At 32.4% G+C, this 17,802-nt stretch overlaps 3 protein-coding genes across 9 annotated transcripts; 1 reads left to right on the top strand and 2 right to left on the bottom strand.

Annotated features, from left to right (window-relative positions):
- Window positions 1-97: 97 nt before the first annotated feature.
- Window positions 98-5,948, bottom strand: LOC108559837 (low-density lipoprotein receptor-related protein 6). Its single transcript, XM_017917195.1, has 11 exons — window positions 5,728-5,948; window positions 5,234-5,651; window positions 4,892-5,179; window positions 3,762-4,732; window positions 2,780-3,700; window positions 2,476-2,724; window positions 2,269-2,420; window positions 1,776-2,215; window positions 833-1,719; window positions 550-763; window positions 98-493 (listed from the first exon to the last, which is right to left on the bottom strand). Exons 1-11 carry the CDS (start codon window positions 5,795-5,797, stop codon window positions 229-231), a joined length of 4,875 nt encoding a protein of 1,624 aa, XP_017772684.1. The 5' UTR covers window positions 5,798-5,948; the 3' UTR covers window positions 98-228.
- Window positions 5,949-6,160: 212 nt separating this feature from the next.
- Window positions 6,161-7,615, top strand: LOC108559840 (nucleoporin Nup37). The gene is made up of 4 exons (XM_017917203.1): window positions 6,161-6,582; window positions 6,679-6,849; window positions 6,899-7,266; window positions 7,323-7,615. The coding sequence occupies exons 1-4, from the start codon at window positions 6,424-6,426 to the stop codon at window positions 7,561-7,563; spliced, it is 939 nt and encodes a 312-aa protein (XP_017772692.1). The 5' UTR covers window positions 6,161-6,423; the 3' UTR covers window positions 7,564-7,615.
- A 1,027-nt stretch (window positions 7,616-8,642) lies between these two features.
- Window positions 8,643-12,374, bottom strand: LOC108559838 (choline/ethanolaminephosphotransferase 1). 7 transcript variants are annotated; one of them, XM_017917201.1, is made up of 9 exons: window positions 11,857-12,373; window positions 11,560-11,800; window positions 11,333-11,491; window positions 11,069-11,217; window positions 10,575-10,686; window positions 10,162-10,293; window positions 9,366-9,524; window positions 9,182-9,307; window positions 8,643-9,115 (listed from the first exon to the last, which is right to left on the bottom strand). In XM_017917201.1, the coding sequence occupies exons 1-9, from the start codon at window positions 12,066-12,068 to the stop codon at window positions 8,927-8,929; spliced, it is 1,479 nt and encodes a 492-aa protein (XP_017772690.1). In that variant the 5' UTR covers window positions 12,069-12,373; the 3' UTR covers window positions 8,643-8,926. The 7 variants fall into 7 exon arrangements, with proteins under 7 accessions (XP_017772690.1, XP_017772691.1, XP_017772687.1 ...); XM_017917202.1 differs by lacking the exon at window positions 10,162-10,293 and having other exon boundaries at window positions 10,575-10,680; window positions 11,857-12,374; XM_017917198.1 differs by lacking the exons at window positions 10,162-10,293; window positions 11,069-11,217 and having other exon boundaries at window positions 10,575-10,709; window positions 11,857-12,129; window positions 12,236-12,373.
- Window positions 12,375-17,802: the final 5,428 nt, after the last annotated feature.

Below are 17,802 nucleotides of genomic sequence, written 5' to 3' on the forward strand. Positions count from 1 at the left end.
GTATACACATATATATTAAAAATAAAAAAAGGTGATTAATCATGTTATTATTAGACTTATTAAATAAATCTTGGATACACATATTTTATAATAGAATAACAAACAATAAAAATATTTATATTAGGCACATATTATAGGCATATATGACAGTCTCAATTCTCTTAGTAGTTAAAATATTTAGCTAATCTCTTTATACAGATAATTTGAAAAAATAACAAATTAACATTATTATGTATTATAATTACTAAATGGTAAAGCCACAGGTGATGGTGGAGGAGGTAATGGACTAAAATATGTTGAAGATCGCGAACTGGGAGATGGTGGACAGCTCTCGCTATTGCAATGAGATCGTGGTGTGGGAGGTGGAGGAAACATTCCAATATCATACCTTCCCCTGTCGTCTTGGTTTCTATTTACAATGGTATAATTGCAATCGCTTTCATCACATATATCCGTAGAACATGGTGTCGGCAGTGGTGGTTGATTTATAGATCTGTTCGAAAACAATTGATAAAATTCAACATGAACATATAGCAGACTTTTTTTTACCTATAATGTTTGTATGGTTTATATCTGGCGGAAGGAGAAATAGCTCTTGAACTGGTAACTATGGTAGCCGGACTCGGTGGTGGATTTAAAGTTTCTCTAGGATAAGATAATGAACTAGATCCATTTGTACTGGACGCACCAGTGATGTTATCTCTATCGTAATTAGATATTTGCGAACCATTCAACATCGACATATGTACTACATCTGGAATACCTGCAAAATAGGAACCGTTAACTGAAATATACATTATAATGAGATAATGAGAAATAATTAAAAGCATACCTTTGCGAAGTTTTTGACTAGCATTTTTCAGTGGATTATTGATATGGCTCGGATTCAAAGGATCCTCGGATTGATCAATATTAGTATCAACATTCATTTTTCTTGTAATATAACAAAACACGCCAATGCCTGTAGCCACCGATAATACAATAATAAAGATCCAAAAGAGCAAGCTTGATAATCCCATTATTCCAGTCGATACGTATCGACTAGCTTCGAGGCAGACACTCTTTTTCTCATCCTCGCCATCTGCACATTGCTCAATACCATCGCACAATGAGGAAATCGGTATACAAACATCTGTCCGTGGACATTGAAATTCGTGCGAATGTTTACAGCAATGAATCTCATCAGATTTATCTCTGCAATGCGGAAAATCGTCGCATGCAAAAGCGTAGTCGATGCAGTCTCCATTCTGGCATCGAAATTGATCACTTCGACATGCTGGACATCCCATTTCATCAGACTGGTCCTGACAATCCATTTGGCCATCACATTTCCATGAACTCGGTATGCAATCCTTGTTACCAGGCGCTTGTGCACTGCATGTAAAGAACTCTGAACCGCAATCTGGTAAAGCGGTACATGTTCGTTTATCGTCTTGCAAAGCCAGACCTTGCGGACACGCGCAAATTGCATTCGTACCGTTGAATATACACAAATGAGAACACCTTTGTTGGTGCATCTGTGCGCAAGAATGATTTTTATCAAGCTCGGATACTGAAATTAAGTCTAAAATGTCAATATCTTTCTCGATAACAATGGACCGCGAGCCACCAGTTTTTAACTCGAGTCTTTGTAAATTTTCTTTATCTAACCAATACAGCCAACCAGCGTGTACCGTCAATTGACTCAACTTTGAAGTATTATCTTTGAGAATAACGTGACTAAAAAAAATATTTTTAGTATGAAAAATATTATAAATGTAAAACAAGAAATATACTTATTATCTCCATCAATGTTGCATACGTGTATACTATGACCCTGCGCCCACACCACCAAATCATTTTCTATATCAACAGCCAAGGCTGCTACATTGGAACTCTGCGATATAACAATTCTATGAGATCCATCCATTCTTGTTCTAATTATTTGCGGCGTTACTCCAACATTGGTATAAATTAATAAACGCTTTGTTGGATGAATCACAATTAAACGAGGCTTTTCACCTGCTGCTTTAACAACAATTCCGGCATTAGAACTATTATCAACTCTCGTTACATTAATGACATCTTGAATACTGCAAGACCAGAACAATAATCGGCCTAGGGCATCTAATGCTATATCTACTGGATTAACAACTCCCGTTTGAGATGGAACAACAGTAGATACATGAGTTCCTATAGCTTTCGCCTTTTTTATGCTTCTCGTTTTACCTTCCACCTAAAAGAAAATTAATCACCAATTAAAAATAAATTTGTATAACACTATGTTACCCAATATAAGAATTGTAAAATTGGATCAAAATCAATGGCTTTAACGCTTCTAAGACCTTGGATGGGCAACACAGCTTCAACGCATTCAGATGTGTCTGGTAGAAGACGTACAGCTAAATTTTTATGGCTATAAATCATAAAACTTTTAGGAGCTACAAAAAACGTTTATAATAGATATACAATTTAAAATATAAATATTTTACTTACGCAAACACGTGTTGTTTTGCAAAACATAGTGCGTAGGACAGGCACACGTATAACTTAATTTTTCATCAGAATTAGCACTCGGTAATGCAAGGCAAAGATGAGAACAATCACCATTATTCACTGCACATTGATTAAACACTTTTCTTTGCTTGCTATTAGAAATCACCAATAAATCACTGATTGGCTCAACAAAAGAATGTATTTTTGTTATACTACTGATGTTATTCTTATTTACACGCTTAATATCAACTGAAACCAATTAATTAATTAAAATTATTATATGTTGAATATTGAAAAATATTACCTTTATTCACAGATAACTCATCAATCCAATAAATAAATTCCTTGAACATTGTCAATCCTTTTGGCCTAAATATCATCTTATTTGATATTGCTTGCTTATTTAAACCATTTAAATCACATGATAAAATGTTTGGTGTATTTGGCTCAACCCAATAAATTCTTCTTCTTTCATAATCTAATGTTAATCCAATTGCAAAATCTGTCTTTACCACCAATATTTTTGCCCTGCTTCCATCCATAGCAGCCTTCTTTATGCTATTTAAACTACTTGGTCTTTCTAATGGAGCCCACTCCGTCCAATACATATAACCCTCTTGTGGGTCAATCGCGATGCTGTGTGGCTCCACATTAAGATCGCCCCATAAGAGGACTCTTCTACTGCTACCATCCAACCTCGCAACTTCTATTTTATGAGCAGCAGGATCTGCCCAATATATGTTGAAAGCTACCCAATCAACTGCCAAACCCTCGGGTGAAATTAAACCTAACTCAACTACCTTTTGCGGATCGGACCCGTTCACATAGGCTCTCATTATTGTGCGTTGCTTTACATCGCTCCAATATATTCTCATGTTATTTCTGTCGAAATCTATGGAGCTCGCATTCTTCACACCAGTTACTGGCAACTGGATATCATTATCTTCATTTTCTACGCTGACTCTAGCTATGCCATCATGTTTAGCGTATAATAAAAATGATTCTGGGATTACACATTTACGTTTGTCCTTGAGCAACTCGTAACCTATTTGACAAACGCATGTAAATGTACCATTATGTAAATATAAGCAAATCTGAGAACAACCCCCGTTATTTTTGCCACATGGATTAATATCTGTAATACGTTCGTTTCCATAATCTCCTTTTATTGCTTTCAGGCCCATTATATTTGGTAATTGTTCTACTATTGTCTCTCTATTACTTCCTACATAAAAAAAATATTGCATTTAGTTTAATATGCTTTAATTATAAATAATATAATATACCTGTTTCCTTGTGCACTCGGGAAATAGTTCGTCTCTGCCAGTCAGTCCAATATAAGAAATCACCCATCAAGGTAAAGCCAAATGGATGTGGTATATTCTCATTAACTAGAACTCTTCGATCAGTACCGTCCATATTTGCAAATTCTATTATATCATTTTTCGCATCGCACCAATATATTTTCATATTTTGTAAATCCAATGCAATTCCATTAGCCCAGCCCAGATTATCAGACACTAATATAAAACGCTCCGATCCATCCATATTGGCACGTTCAATTTTCGGACTCTTTTCATGCCAATCTGACCAAAATAGCCATCCCAAGTGAGGGTCAACTGCGACAGCCCTAGGATTCAGTAAACCATCACTTATAATAACTTTTCTGTATTTTCCATTCAAAGTTGCTACTTCAATTCTATCTAAACCATTGTCAGTCCAATATATATTTCTGGCTACCCAATCAATAGCTATTCCATCAGATGAATCAATTTCAAATGACAGTACATCAGTTTGTTCTGATCCATCTAACCTAGCCTTCTGTATCTTCTTGATAGATGTGTCTGTCCAATATATAAAACCTTCCAGTGGATCGTAATCAACAGCAATGCTGAATTTCATACTTGTCAAGTTTAGAGCTCTATATGTGTAATCTGGAGAATCTAAATAAATTACGCACATTTCGTATCGGCGCGCAAAAATAAGCATCTCCTGCGGTTCATTCGCGCAAGTGGTGTTGTTTAATAATTTAATGCCAATTGGACAAGCGCATGTAAAATATGGATAATTGGAAGATAGTAAGCATAAATGAGAACAGCCACCATTATTTTTTTCGCATGCATGCTCACGAATTGGCTGTCTATTAGGATCCCATACATGTATATCCATGGGTACTACATCAGAATGCAACAATTCTTTTGGATCTCTAGATGTATTTTTTAAACTTGACGTAATATGATCATATACGAAAATTGACCTAAAATGGAAAACTTACTATTAGAAATGTGAAAATTAATATAGAGTGGAACCTTCAAGATTCAGAAAGTAGAATTATTAAAAGGATAACATTTATTTTGTGTGCTTGTATAAATGAACAACTGAAAGATAACATTAAAATATCTTTTAGATCACTTACCATTTTTTCCAATCAGTCCAATATAATTTATTATGGAATTGTGTTAATGCAAAAGGATAATCAAGGCCATCTTTAACTTTTTCAGATATATAGCCATCATAGTCCATTTTTTTCAGAAAGAGAAATTTACCATCTATCCAATAAATAAATTTATTTTCATAGTCCAATGTTAATCCATTTGGCCAGAATATATCCTCAGACACTATTATCTGGCGACTGGTTGCATTCCCATCCATACTTGCTCTTTCTATTTTGGGTATTTCACCCCAGTCAGTCCAAAACATTAAACTGAAACAGATAATAACAATTATACTTTGAAAAAATCACTCTTGCATTCCTTACCCTTGCATTGGATCTAATGCAATTGCCCTAGGTTGATCCATATCTGTCCAAAATAGTACCTTTCGATATTTCTTATCAATTGAAGCCACCTCAATTCGATTTGTATCACTGTCAGTCCAATACAACTTATTTGTGAACCAGTCACAAGCTAAGCCATCAGGTGACAAAATTCCAGTTCCAATTATATCAATGTTGTCATCAATAGCAGTAGAATTAAAACCCACACATTGTATACTTTCCAAACCATGATCTGTCCAACAGATCTTCTTATTTCCATAATGAAAATCAAGAGCAGCTCCATCAGTTAAATTCTTTATTAAAATTGTAGGTTTAAATTTTGGTTTAGTTATGTTTACTATACGGATATCTGTTGTTGTAGAATATAATAATAATGTGGAAGAAGGCAGTGGATTATTATCTAAAACATTTTTCCTTGCTACATATCAATAAATTCCATTATAATAATTGAGAATATTAACAGATAAGGTACTCACCATAACAGTTTATGTTCAGTATACTAGTTATATATAATAACCCATAAGCATAAAAAGAACTGCTCTTCATTGGTGCGAAAATAATGTTAACGAAAATAAGAAATTATCACATAATAGCAAACATAAATAATAATAATAAAGATCAAAGTACTGGTTTGCGTATGTTCTATAGAATCATCATATTATCTGAATAAGATCACTTGATGTTAAATAATCACTTGATTAGCACTTGTACTCATTAAAATTAATAGCTAATGTGCAGAAGAAACATAAATACAATAACTGCATATAACAATTTTGACAAACAAAAATAATGCTTTCATGAGATTTACCCAGATTTACCAGTAACTTTGCATCAATGTTACCAATATAATACAAAAATGGAAATTGTTTCCTGGAGAAATTGTTAATTAAGTTTTGACAGATTTGTCTTTGTCTAATTTTTATTTTGATATTGCCAATTTTCTAAGAATAATATACTGTATTTTTACAATAACTATATCTTATTTTTTTTATGCAACGGCAATATTAGTGCGCCTGTGCGAACTTGAGCACTATTGTAACTGATTGTAACCATTCCTAGTGATTCCTAGTATTAACAGTCAAAACCGGTCAAAACAGCAAATGCAATTGTTATGCCGCATAAATTCAGAAAATTCCAATCTATTTATATATCTTTAATATTCAACAACTATAATGAACATAACAAAGCAACGTTCAGATTCACTAACGCGTGTAGATTTTTCTAACTATGGTAATATACTGAGAGTTACTTTTTCTCCTTTTGAATGGAGCCAAGACCTTTTAATTATAGCATTCCCTAATAAAATCATAGTAGTTCATTTTAAATACAATGTGAGTATATTTATAATTGTAATTAAATATTATGCATATTATAAATATTATATTTATACCTTAAAATTATTTAATTATACTTAATTTATATTTCAGGATACATTAGAACTGCAAATATTATCAGAATTTCATTATGGTGGCCTTTGCACTGCAATCTCTATTTCACCAGAAACAAATATCCTACCATTGAATATTAAGTTCTGTATTGCAAATACTAAAGAATTTGTTCTTCAAGTTTTTTCTAAGGAAGAAGACAGCTTATGCAAGGTATTTTTAATTATCTGAAATTTATTCTAATAAAGCTTTATCTTCTTAGATTCTCGCAGGTCACAAAAGTTACATCAATGATATAAAATATGACTTCGAAAATAACTACATAGCATCTGTTAGTGATGATTGTACCCTAAAGATTTGGAGTATTTCTTCAAATTATAACTGTTTAGCAACATTTAAATTATCTTCTCCAGGAGTTTCAACATGTTGGCATAAGGAAGATAATTCTAAATTGTTTGTAGCTGAAAAAAGTGGGATAATGAAATTTTACAATATAAATACTCAAAGTCCAATAATATCTATTGATATTTGCAAAGGGTTGTCTAGTGCAGATTGGTCACCAACAGACTCAAAACTAGTTGGATCATTAAATATGGGTGAACTTGTTTTTTGGGACATTACAAAGTCAAGGTAAGTTATATATTAATAAGTAATTGAATAATTAAAACATTCAAATTTATTTGTAGCACCCCAAGACAAACATTCATATATTCTTCAAATGGTGGTAATATTAAATTTAGTGCTTTTGGTGAGCTAGTTGCCTGTGTAAATAAGTTGGAATGTTCCTTGAAAGTTACTCACACTCGAACCATGCAACTAAAGTTTTCTACATTTATTTCATTGCCTACTAATGTGTGCTGGCACTTCAAATTGCCAATTTTATGTTTAGGAGATGATAAGCACTTATGTTTATGGAAAATTGTTTAAAGTATTATGTTTTGGATTTTTTTTTATTTATTAAAAACTAAATGTATCTGTTGTTGAAGCTTTCTTTTTAAAGTTGAATTACTATAACATGAGTTTTATGCGAAATACGCAAATTCGTCTGCACGAAGCCTAAAAAAGTTCTAAAAGCTAAACGACCTCTTATTGTTGGGGAAAAGATAGTTTGAGGCTGAGTGCCCAATATCATTTTCTTAGATAATATATCTAGATATAAAGAAACCCCAAAATATTAATGGATCTTTTTCTTACCTAGAAATATACAATATTGAGTGTTATAAAAATGAACATAACTAACCTAAACTTCGTATTCGTTCCGGGATCCGGAAATAGAGTAAGCCCAGCATACCTAAAGTTAAAGGTCCACCCCTGTTTTTTGTTATAATATTATTCTGTATGAAAATGTTTAATTTTATTTCTTCTTTTAAAAACATTATCATTTCATTATTATTAATAATTAGTTGGACTTATATATATTTTTATGTATTATAAACTACATCCAATTATAAATTTGCTGGAAAAAATAGATACCGCTCTACCGGTATTTGAGAATGTGTACGAAGACAGCGTTTCTCAACCGCAGGTCCGCCATCCCAATCTATCTAGGGCAGTGATTCTCAAAGTGGGGATCGCAGAAAAATTGATGACACACGGAACGGTATGTTTTTCTACACGTACCCAACACATTCACCGGGGAGGTCCTTTAAATTTTATAAGTGCAAAAGATCGTGGACCAAAAAGAAACACTGATCTAAGGCACAAAAAAGTTGTGAACACCTAATATAAATCATGCAAACTAGTTTACAATAGTAAAATGTGTATTTTAGAATGTTGGGGACGGAAAGATATTTGTCGATAATAGTTGCACGCATGTTAGTTTATAAATATGTTTATTATTAGTAGAATATTTATATTGATTATATTAAAATAGCTGAACACTATTTAACAAATTTGGTTTATAGTATGGCACTCACAGGTATCATCACATACAGGCTGCATATCAAGGAAATCATAAACAAAATTAGTATTAATATGAATAAAAATAAAATAGTAATACGTAAATATTATTTTTAGGAAATGTAAAAATTTATTTCATATACAAGAAAAGTGCATTTTTTATGTAACTATAGACATGGCAATATTTGCAAACATTAAAAATCAAACACCTATTTTTTTTTGTTAATTTAACCAAACCGTAAATTATCCACGAATTTAAGTAAAGATTCTTCACAGAAAACAACTTTGAGCACGGCAATTGTATTGTTTAAGTAATTGTCCGTCTTTAAAATATATAATTACAATAAAATATATAACGAGCTTCCACGTAAAAAATTTTTACTCGACGATTTTAGTGATTCTTATTACTTCGACGTACTTTCAGTGTTTTCGAAATATTCGTACCGTTCTTCTCTAAATTTGAAGTTACACGTTGTTGCCCACCTGGATAAGATATCCTGAATAATTCAATATTTAAAAATAGGCAAATCTCATTGCATATTTGATAACAATATCTCAATAGATCCAATGTCACATATACCTGATAAGAACAAAAAATACGAATAAATGTAAATAGTTTATTAATGTATATTCGTGTTATACTAACCATGCATAACCATAGCACAAAATATTCAGGAATAAACGTGCTGAAATATTGATTTAAAAATAACATTGCTGGCCCCAGAAGGGACCAATCCATATATTCCATTTCACTTTTTGTCATGTGAGCTACCTGTAATAATCACACACATATGAAATATTCTATTTCAAGTCAATTGCAGTCTACTCACCACTAATCTATTTGTTATTTTGGCAGCGACGAAACCAAAGGCCATCGTATATAATGCAGGATTATTTTCGTACACAGCTTCTGTCGACTTTTTGTATATTATGAACGCTGGCAATAAAACTGTTGAAAACGGAATAATTGGAGACAATACACTTGTGCCCTAGATAAAAATTACATTATAGTATTTTAAACGTTTTGAAGGCATTCTCGCGTCGTTAATAAAACAATTACTATGAATTTAGTTCAATCACATCATGAAAAAATCTTGTTTTATATACAAGTGGAGAAATGCCATTTTAAATTATATATTAAATACAAATATGAAAAACTAAAAATGGCAGTAAATTATGCTTAGTAAATATATTTTTATAACTTTATTTTAACATATTTATTGGCCAAACATTATGACCAAAGAGAAATCGACTGAAGTCTTTCCGTCCAATATGTTTATATGTATATTTATGAACTAAGCATAATATTACATAAAATTTGTTAATGATAAGGATAATGCTTAGCGATAATGCAGAATACATATTTATCGATAAGCAACATTGTATAATGAAAGCAATTATTTAAGAATAGCTACATCTTAAATAATTCAATGTTATAATTAAGAACGTAAAGCAAAAGCATGCAATAAAATAATTGGAGCAAAACAAACTATACTTGAGCAAATATTGCTATGAAAATATTAATGGTTCAATGAAAGTCTCGTGAATGTTACAAATATTAAATGTTATGTAAATATCAAAAAAAATCTATGGGCAATGAAACAGGTTGATAGTGGAGCATCTTACGGCGACCGTAGATCCATTCTTCCCTGCTCCGCCGGAGAAAACGATCACTAAATTGGCGTACGCTAGTTTTACAGCTACTAGACAAGCAAAGTATACTGGCAACAGTTGCAGCTCCACCTCCAAGCCGGGAATCTTAAGACAGTTACAAATTATAAGAATAAACAAAACAAAATATACTTGTCCGTGACATTTCAAATTATTTTCCTTTCTGTTCTCCACTCAGTAAATATTGTGAAAATTGAATTAAATTTATTAGATTATTTAGGAAGTGTGTGAGAAAAATAAGGAAACATGATATAATTTAATCAAAATATTCAGTTTAACATCAAGGACATTGATACGATTAAGACATTTTGACTCAGCTATGATTTGGCTTTGCTATTAAAAATAAATATGTTGTTTTTATTGCTTACTGCCACTGATGAGCCGTTTTTACCACAGCCGCCTTTAAATATTCTTTGTACACACTGGATACAAAGATGAGCATATCCAATGTAAAATACGATGCATATTAACATACTCATTCTTAAATTAATAGCACTGCAAACCTAGAAAACAATTTAAATTTTGAATTGTTTAACAACCCCATGTATTTTGGATCAACAATAAATTACATATTATATTATTAATTGTCATTAATAAAGGTAATACATTATTAAACTTGTTTTGTTTTATATTATAATTAGTTGTATAAATAGGCATGTGCTCCATAATAAACCTGTTGAATCTGTTATATTTTCATCTATCTTATAAGATAACTAATTTGAAATATTATTTTAATGAACAGAGCTATATATATATCTATAGTTATATATGTAATATGACTTTCTTAAACCATTACATTTCATCAATATTTGTAAAACAAAACAGGCAAATTTTCAAATTTTAAAATCATGCTAAAGAGAACAACCATTCACAACTTACTGCAACGGTTGAGCCATTTTTGCCAACTCCTCCAGTGAAAATCACTTTCAACATATTTACAAGTGACCATAAGCCACAAATAGTTGTGAATATTGGAATTCCACACCATAGCTCTAAAGGGCTGTTAAACAACTGTCAAAACAATTCTTATTTGGTACATTTACTTGTTAAAAAAATATGTATCATTGATCCATTTAATTAAAAAAAAGTATTGATACAGAAAGAGAAAATGGTAAATATTGCTTACCATAGTCTTCCAAATATTTGATCCAAACAGTGCTGAAACAGTATGGAGTCCAATAATGGTATATTGGGCTTCTGTTACATCAACCTTTCCAAATCTTAATGTTCCAGAGACATAAGTCTGCCAATGTGCACAGTAAAATAATGTCATAGCACAAAAGCACTGTAAAAATTAAGAAATAAAATAAATATTTGATTTAATGCTAAAAAAAAAAACATGTCAAGAATTACTTGAAAGAACATCCACTCAGGATAGTTGCCCAATTGAACAGCAATGCAAGCAGATAAGGCAACAAATATTGTTGAAACTGAATCACAACCATGATCGAAGAGCTCTCCCAGTGGATTTGCACTACCTGTTCTCCTGGCCTGCTTTCCATCAATTGCATCTAAACTCTGGTAAACAAACAGTCCAAATCCACACAATGCAAATGTCCATCGTGGAGCTTCACTCTTTGCATCTGGTGAATACCTGCAAGTAATTCAATTTGTTTACCTAGGTTACAATACAAATTATATCATACTGACCATACAAGTATAAGAGTTGTTGAAATATTAACAAATAGTCCAATTAATGTAATTAAATTTGGTGCTAGCCAAATGGGTACTTTTGATACTAGCCAATTCCACCAAGGTTGCAGTAATGTATCACATATGCTGTTGCTAGTACAGGAATACTTATGTTCACCTAACCGTTTCAACTGTACATCGCTTAAAAGTCGTTCCTTATAGAATTTCATCGTGCACGCAATAAAAACTTAACCAACAAAATGTTTTTATTTCTTATAAACTCAACACTAGCTTTAACAGTGACAAAAATAAAACTATTTTAGTTACATTTATCGAAAAACATGTGAAAAAAATGAACAACCGAAATTATTTATAAAATATTAGCAATAATTGGTACCATACGACTTTTCTCAATCGTCATATCGCCTGGAGTCGCACTTGAACGCAATCCGCAATCTACTTCGGTCTGCTTTGGTCCACTTCCGCTGAACGCGTTGATCACACACTACTTCCAACTGCTTCCAACAACCTAAATTATCAACTGCGTATCTGCGCCTGTAGAATCACGCGATGTTAGCGAGTAATCACATACGATAACTATGCCGCTAATTTGGTTGCCTAATTATATATATATATATATATGTATTATTAAAATGTAACTAATATTGATTAGAAATACATTTTTTTGTGATAATTCCTAAAAAAGTGGCGATATCAATTAATAGATTAGCGTTGACATTGATAACCTTTTAAACAATATTCATCGATTGCAAAAGGGACAGTTTTCCAATTAGAAATTTTTGAAAAAATGGGATCGTGGTCGACAATTTTATTATCATCTATTGTTTAATTAATATGTACTACAACTTTCTCTTAATTATTACAAAGTATATGTCACGTATCCGTCAAATATACAAACAAGTATCCGTTTGTATGTGATTATTTAGAATAACTTGTGGAATATTTCGAAGAACGGTTACACATTAAATTGTATAGTTGTGACCATTTTTATCAACACTCAACAACCTTCTGCCGACTCAAAATATTTGGGTTTTCCTTTCCCCGAAATAATACTTACACGCAACCCCTTCTCGAAATGGATACATTTTTTGAATTATATAATTTAGTCTAAGTTGGAGGGATGAAGGAAGAACATAGTCTTAATTGGAGTGTCCATGGAAGAACACTTACTTTCTAATTATTAACTTAAGAGGAGAATGTAACTCTTAGTTAATAATACATGCTATCAACACTTGTATAGTTCACTTTTGAATAAAAACACTGTTACGTATAATTAAGAATATTGCATTTAATATCTAAGAATCCACAACGACATAATTCACGGTGAATATAATTCTTTATCCAGGAATACGACAATTAAGCCCCAATAAACTACGTCTGGCTTGTAAATGTCTTGCACGTGGATCATTGCCTTAATGTTAATCCGCCACTGTATACAGCAACCAATTTTGTAGGCTTGCGAGACTTAAATTGTAAAATTTATTTATCGTTGTTTTATATTAATACATTGTTTGCGGGCGATTTTGCCCTAAAACACACCGAAAATCCGGTTTTTTTTATATTTGCGCGCGAAATTACGTATCGCGTACAAATGTTGTCATAGTCTATTGCAGGGTTTTCCAAACTAGGTGCTACGTGAAATGAAATAATGACAGAATATGTGTTATTAATTATTCTACAAAATAAACAAGGTGGTCCGTGAAAATATCAAGATTTACGAAGTATTCCGTTGCAGGAAATGTTTGAGACCAGGGTCTATTGACTTGTAGCATTAACATCTTTATGAAAGCTAATTAATGTTCTCGCTAAATGTAGCAGGGCTATTCCAAGAGGTAAGAAGTTCTTTGTATGCAATAAAAATAAATCCTCTCTTAACAAAATAGTCTAAATAAACAATGCAGTGTACAAAATAAAACATGTATTAAAATCACTTAAATCGCATGAATTACCTACGTAGATTCCCATATTAAAACCTGGAGCAGTCAGCTCCCGTCTAAAAATATTTGAAGCATGTTGAAGAACCATTTGGAGAAGTGATGTGAGGAATTCCACCAACTACCTGTTTTTTCACCATATTAGCAGATTTATACAGTGCTATCGCTCAAAATAATCTAATGGAGGCGGCAGACATCAAGGCTTACGACAATGTGTCTATGGAAATTAAAAAAAATATATCTAAAAAGTCTTTCTTCTATTTTAATTAATTGTATTATGTCCTTGTGTAAGGAGAGAATAATATCAATTGCGGGAGAAAATCTAGTCAATAGGATTGTTTATATTGGTTTATCAATTTTTTAATTTGTATATAAGTGATATCGAGGTGACGCTGGTGGAGGGTGTAGACATACTGGTATACACGGATGATATTGTCATATATGAGAGTGGACCAAATATCTATAGTGTCACGACCAAGGTAGAGAGATGCTTAAGAAATTTGACTATTATAAGAGAAAACCAAGGGAATTCTGTTCTCGAGAAGTACACCGGTTTACGTCCCGCCGATTATGTTGGAGGATGTAGAGTAGAGGTTGTGCTGTAGACCCCTTACCATGTTTTTCAGTTTTGGGTAGACCCCCTACTTACCTGATATTGATTTTTTTTTTAATTTATTATTTATATTGGGTCATTTTTATAATTATTAAGATCTTTGCTCTGAGACTGCGCGTATGCTTGTAACAAGATGATAATGGTATATCATTATGTGCAGGTTTTTGCAAGTTCAAAATGTATTGCGACCACAAAGCAAATGCCTACATCCTACAACTTACACAATTTTATAAACATATATGTCGAATCGACAGGATTACTCCCCGAGTGAGGCGTTTGGAGAAGCCAATATTACAAATAACCACTAACAATAGTTAATAAACTTAGTAAACTAATCCTTCTGCAATCTCAGAGCTAGTGATATACATCAGCGATAAGTCTCAGCTACTGTGGCCATCCAGTTCACCAGTCTGAATCTGAATCTTGAATCCGAATCAATCCATTCCCGCTGATCCTTTGGCTGACGTATTCCCTGATCATGCACACGTGTCCGTCCTTGTTCTCCCAAGTGCTGACAATGTTATTTGGCAGAACTATTGTTTACACACTCCAGCGTGGAAACAATGACTCTTTGTATCTATACCACGATGTTTGGTCAGGTGCTGTTGTCATAGATACTCCGACATATATAATATTTTTTTACTTCATAGGTACTTTTATACATAATGTATATGTTTTTATATTATAAGATAGTATAATGTAAGTAAATAGGTACTATCAGTGTATGTTGAGATCCACTATCGTGGACTCCCATTTTCATTTCATGGACCCCCAATTTTTTTTTTCGCTGTCTAGATCCCTGGAGGTCAATATAGACCACTTTGGGAATCACTGCTGGATAGAAAACTTTCTTGGAACAAACAGCTTGAACAAAATATCAAAACTAGCAATAAGGAAATACAGTTAGAACTATTTCAGGACTAGATTGGGGATCAGACCCAGCAAATATAATAATGTTTTATAAGTTTTTTTTTTCGTCTGAGATTGAAATATGTTAGTTTTATTTGTGCAAATTTTAAAATTTTATCGCTGGAAAAAATTCAAAACAAAGCTATAAGCGCTTGGCTGTCTTCGGACATGTCCAACAATACTCTGCATGTAGAAGCTGGTGTGTAGCCATTAACTATCAGAAGAGAAAGCTGCTCCAAGAAGTATGTGTGCAAATTTATGACCATGGAAAGGGCGCCAGCGATTAAAGCGATACGTCAGGTATCCTTTATGTTTGGAGCAAATTCCTTCTGACCTAGTAAAGAAATTCCATTGCTAGAGAGTATTAATTTAATGTGCTAATAATACAAGTTATATAAAGACTCCCAAATGGAACTGGGTGGATTTTATACACAACTGTTGTGATTATTCGGGGGGTTTGTCAGAAACTGGTCGACTATCTGAACTTTTCTCGATATTTAGGGCCGAACTCTATGCGATACATCGGGCCATAAAAATAGTGGAAATTAATGGTAGGAAGAAGGCAATATTATCCGATTGACCGACCAGGGACATGCACTGGATGTTAGGAACCAAAAGATCTCTTTCACAGATCTGCAGGAGATCACGCATAGAGATGAAATCGTAGGCAACAGACATATGATAATTTGTAGTATCAAGGGCAACAGATATTATCGTTGGAATGCGGAAGTGCAAAATAAACCATGGTTTATGAGACTCTGATTTTCGAAAAAGACAGAGATGTCGACTTTGTCCAGACATAGGACACGACAGATCTGCAGCTTATCTGTTTCGGATGAATCTTTTGTATTCTCCGAACTGTGCCTGTGGCTGCTTGTCCACCGCAAAACATATTTTTTTCCAATGTACAAACAATCTAAGGTACATAGATGATTTTATGAGAGAATTATATGCTTACAAGGTTCCCATTCCTACCGTCATTCCTCCAACGCATATAGACTGATTTTAAATTTTATAATTTATTTGTATCTATACCTTCGATTTTAATATTTATTGTTATTTATATTTATTGTTTTTCTATATAACAAACTATCACTATTTATATACCAATACCAGTCTACTATATATATGTCTCAGTTGTTTTTTAAGTTTATTAACAACTGCTTTACTACTAATAGATACGGTTCCATGGACTATAAAGCAGTCAAACGCAGTGTTTATTGATATACCATATAAAGAGCTGGCTAGTTTATTTCTTTATACGAAGATAATCATTTCCGTGGTAATTGTTTGTTATTTACTTTATTTGAATAACGTGTCTGAATTAGTTTAACTTTATTTTTAGTGTATTATTTCACCACAATTACCACATCCGTTAAAATTATCATTTATTATGGCCCTTAATATGGAAAACCAAAGAAAGGATAGGTATTTCCGTCCAAGGAATAGTAAAATCTCGTTTAACGAGAGGAAGTCTAGATTAAAGTTAGTGTAATAATAGTATTTATTTAACACTTAGATGCTGGTAATTCTTAATCTATCTTCCAGTTGCTACAAGCATAGGTTGCTAGTCAAGAGTAGAGTAAAACTAGGACTAACTTAAAATAACATAAGCATCGTCTTATATGTAAGAGGACATCCTGAATATTTTAAGGGTAGGGGCTAATTTGCCAAGTAGGAGGTATGTCATAGTCGTCGGCGGGAGTTTTTAAGTCTCCCGCTGCCGATAAGGTCTAAAGGGTGATACAATTGTTTGGGAAGGTTAATTGTTCGTAGCGTAGTTTTTATAGTTGGCTGTCCGACTTTTACATAATTCTCCTTTTGAGACAGTGACCTAGAAGGGTCGTAAAAACTAGCAGAACATGAGAAACCAGAGAGTTTCTCCAAAAAGGTTTTATTGCAAGAGATACCAATTTCATCAAATCAACAGCAACTGCTCATTGACGTCGACGAAGGATTGTTATCCAAGGATTATCACAAAGCTGAAAAAGTTCTCAATTTATTTTAGAGCAGATTTGTAGAATTTCCACGTCAGATAATTTCAGAATTATTTAATTTCAGTCAGAAAATTACATTTGTAATATTCACCTTACAGATGGTAATTTCTAAAATACTTTTAAAGACTAGATTCATGAGATGTAAAGTTGATGCCAAATTACAATTTGAAAATGCCAAAGTTCTATACTGATGCAATAATATTATTGTAGCAATAACATGAACTGAAATACCGAGTAACATTTGATCTACTTATATGAATTTTCAATGTAAAGTACCTCGTGTAAAACATAAAATCTCTGATTTTGTTTAAAAAAAGAAAGTTAATATGGCATAAAAATAAAACAATACTAAATTATAAAAAAAATCTGATAGTTTTATTACAAATAAAACATATTTATATTTTATTATTATGTCAAATATATATTTTAGTATTTGATTGTCTTAATATATTTATTTATTATGTTATATAAACATATTGTCAACATTTGT

This window comes from Nicrophorus vespilloides, unplaced genomic scaffold, assembly GCF_001412225.1.
Source record: "Nicrophorus vespilloides isolate i.1.1-1 unplaced genomic scaffold, Nicve_v1.0, whole genome shotgun sequence".
In the NCBI taxonomy this organism is placed as follows: Eukaryota; Metazoa; Arthropoda; class Insecta; order Coleoptera; family Silphidae; genus Nicrophorus; species Nicrophorus vespilloides.

Coding starts and splice junctions, on each gene's coding strand:
- LOC108559840 (XM_017917203.1), top strand. CDS start 6,424: ATGAACATAACAAAGCAACGTTCAGATTCACTAACGCGTGTAGATTTT. Junction 6,850..6,898: donor AAGAAGACAGCTTATGCAAG/GTATTTTTAATT, acceptor TTATCTTCTTAG/ATTCTCGCAGGTCACAAAAG. Junction 7,267..7,322: donor TGGGACATTACAAAGTCAAG/GTAAGTTATATA, acceptor ATTTATTTGTAG/CACCCCAAGACAAACATTCA.
- LOC108559838 (XM_017917201.1), bottom strand. CDS start 12,068: ATGAAATTCTATAAGGAACGACTTTTAAGCGATGTACAGTTGAAACGG. Junction 10,687..11,068: donor GCAGTAAGTTGTGAATGGTT/GTTCTCTTTAGC, acceptor TATTAATTTAAG/AATGAGTATGTTAATATGCA. Junction 9,308..9,365: donor AAATAACAAATAGATTAGTG/GTGAGTAGACTG, acceptor TGATTATTACAG/GTAGCTCACATGACAAAAAG.
- LOC108559837 (XM_017917195.1), bottom strand. CDS start 5,797: ATGAAGAGCAGTTCTTTTTATGCTTATGGGTTATTATATATAACTAGT. Junction 5,180..5,233: donor GCATTAGATCCAATGCAAGG/GTAAGGAATGCA, acceptor TATCTGTTTCAG/TTTAATGTTTTGGACTGACT. Junction 1,720..1,775: donor AACATTGATGGAGATAATAA/GTATATTTCTTG, acceptor TATTTTTTTTAG/TCACGTTATTCTCAAAGATA.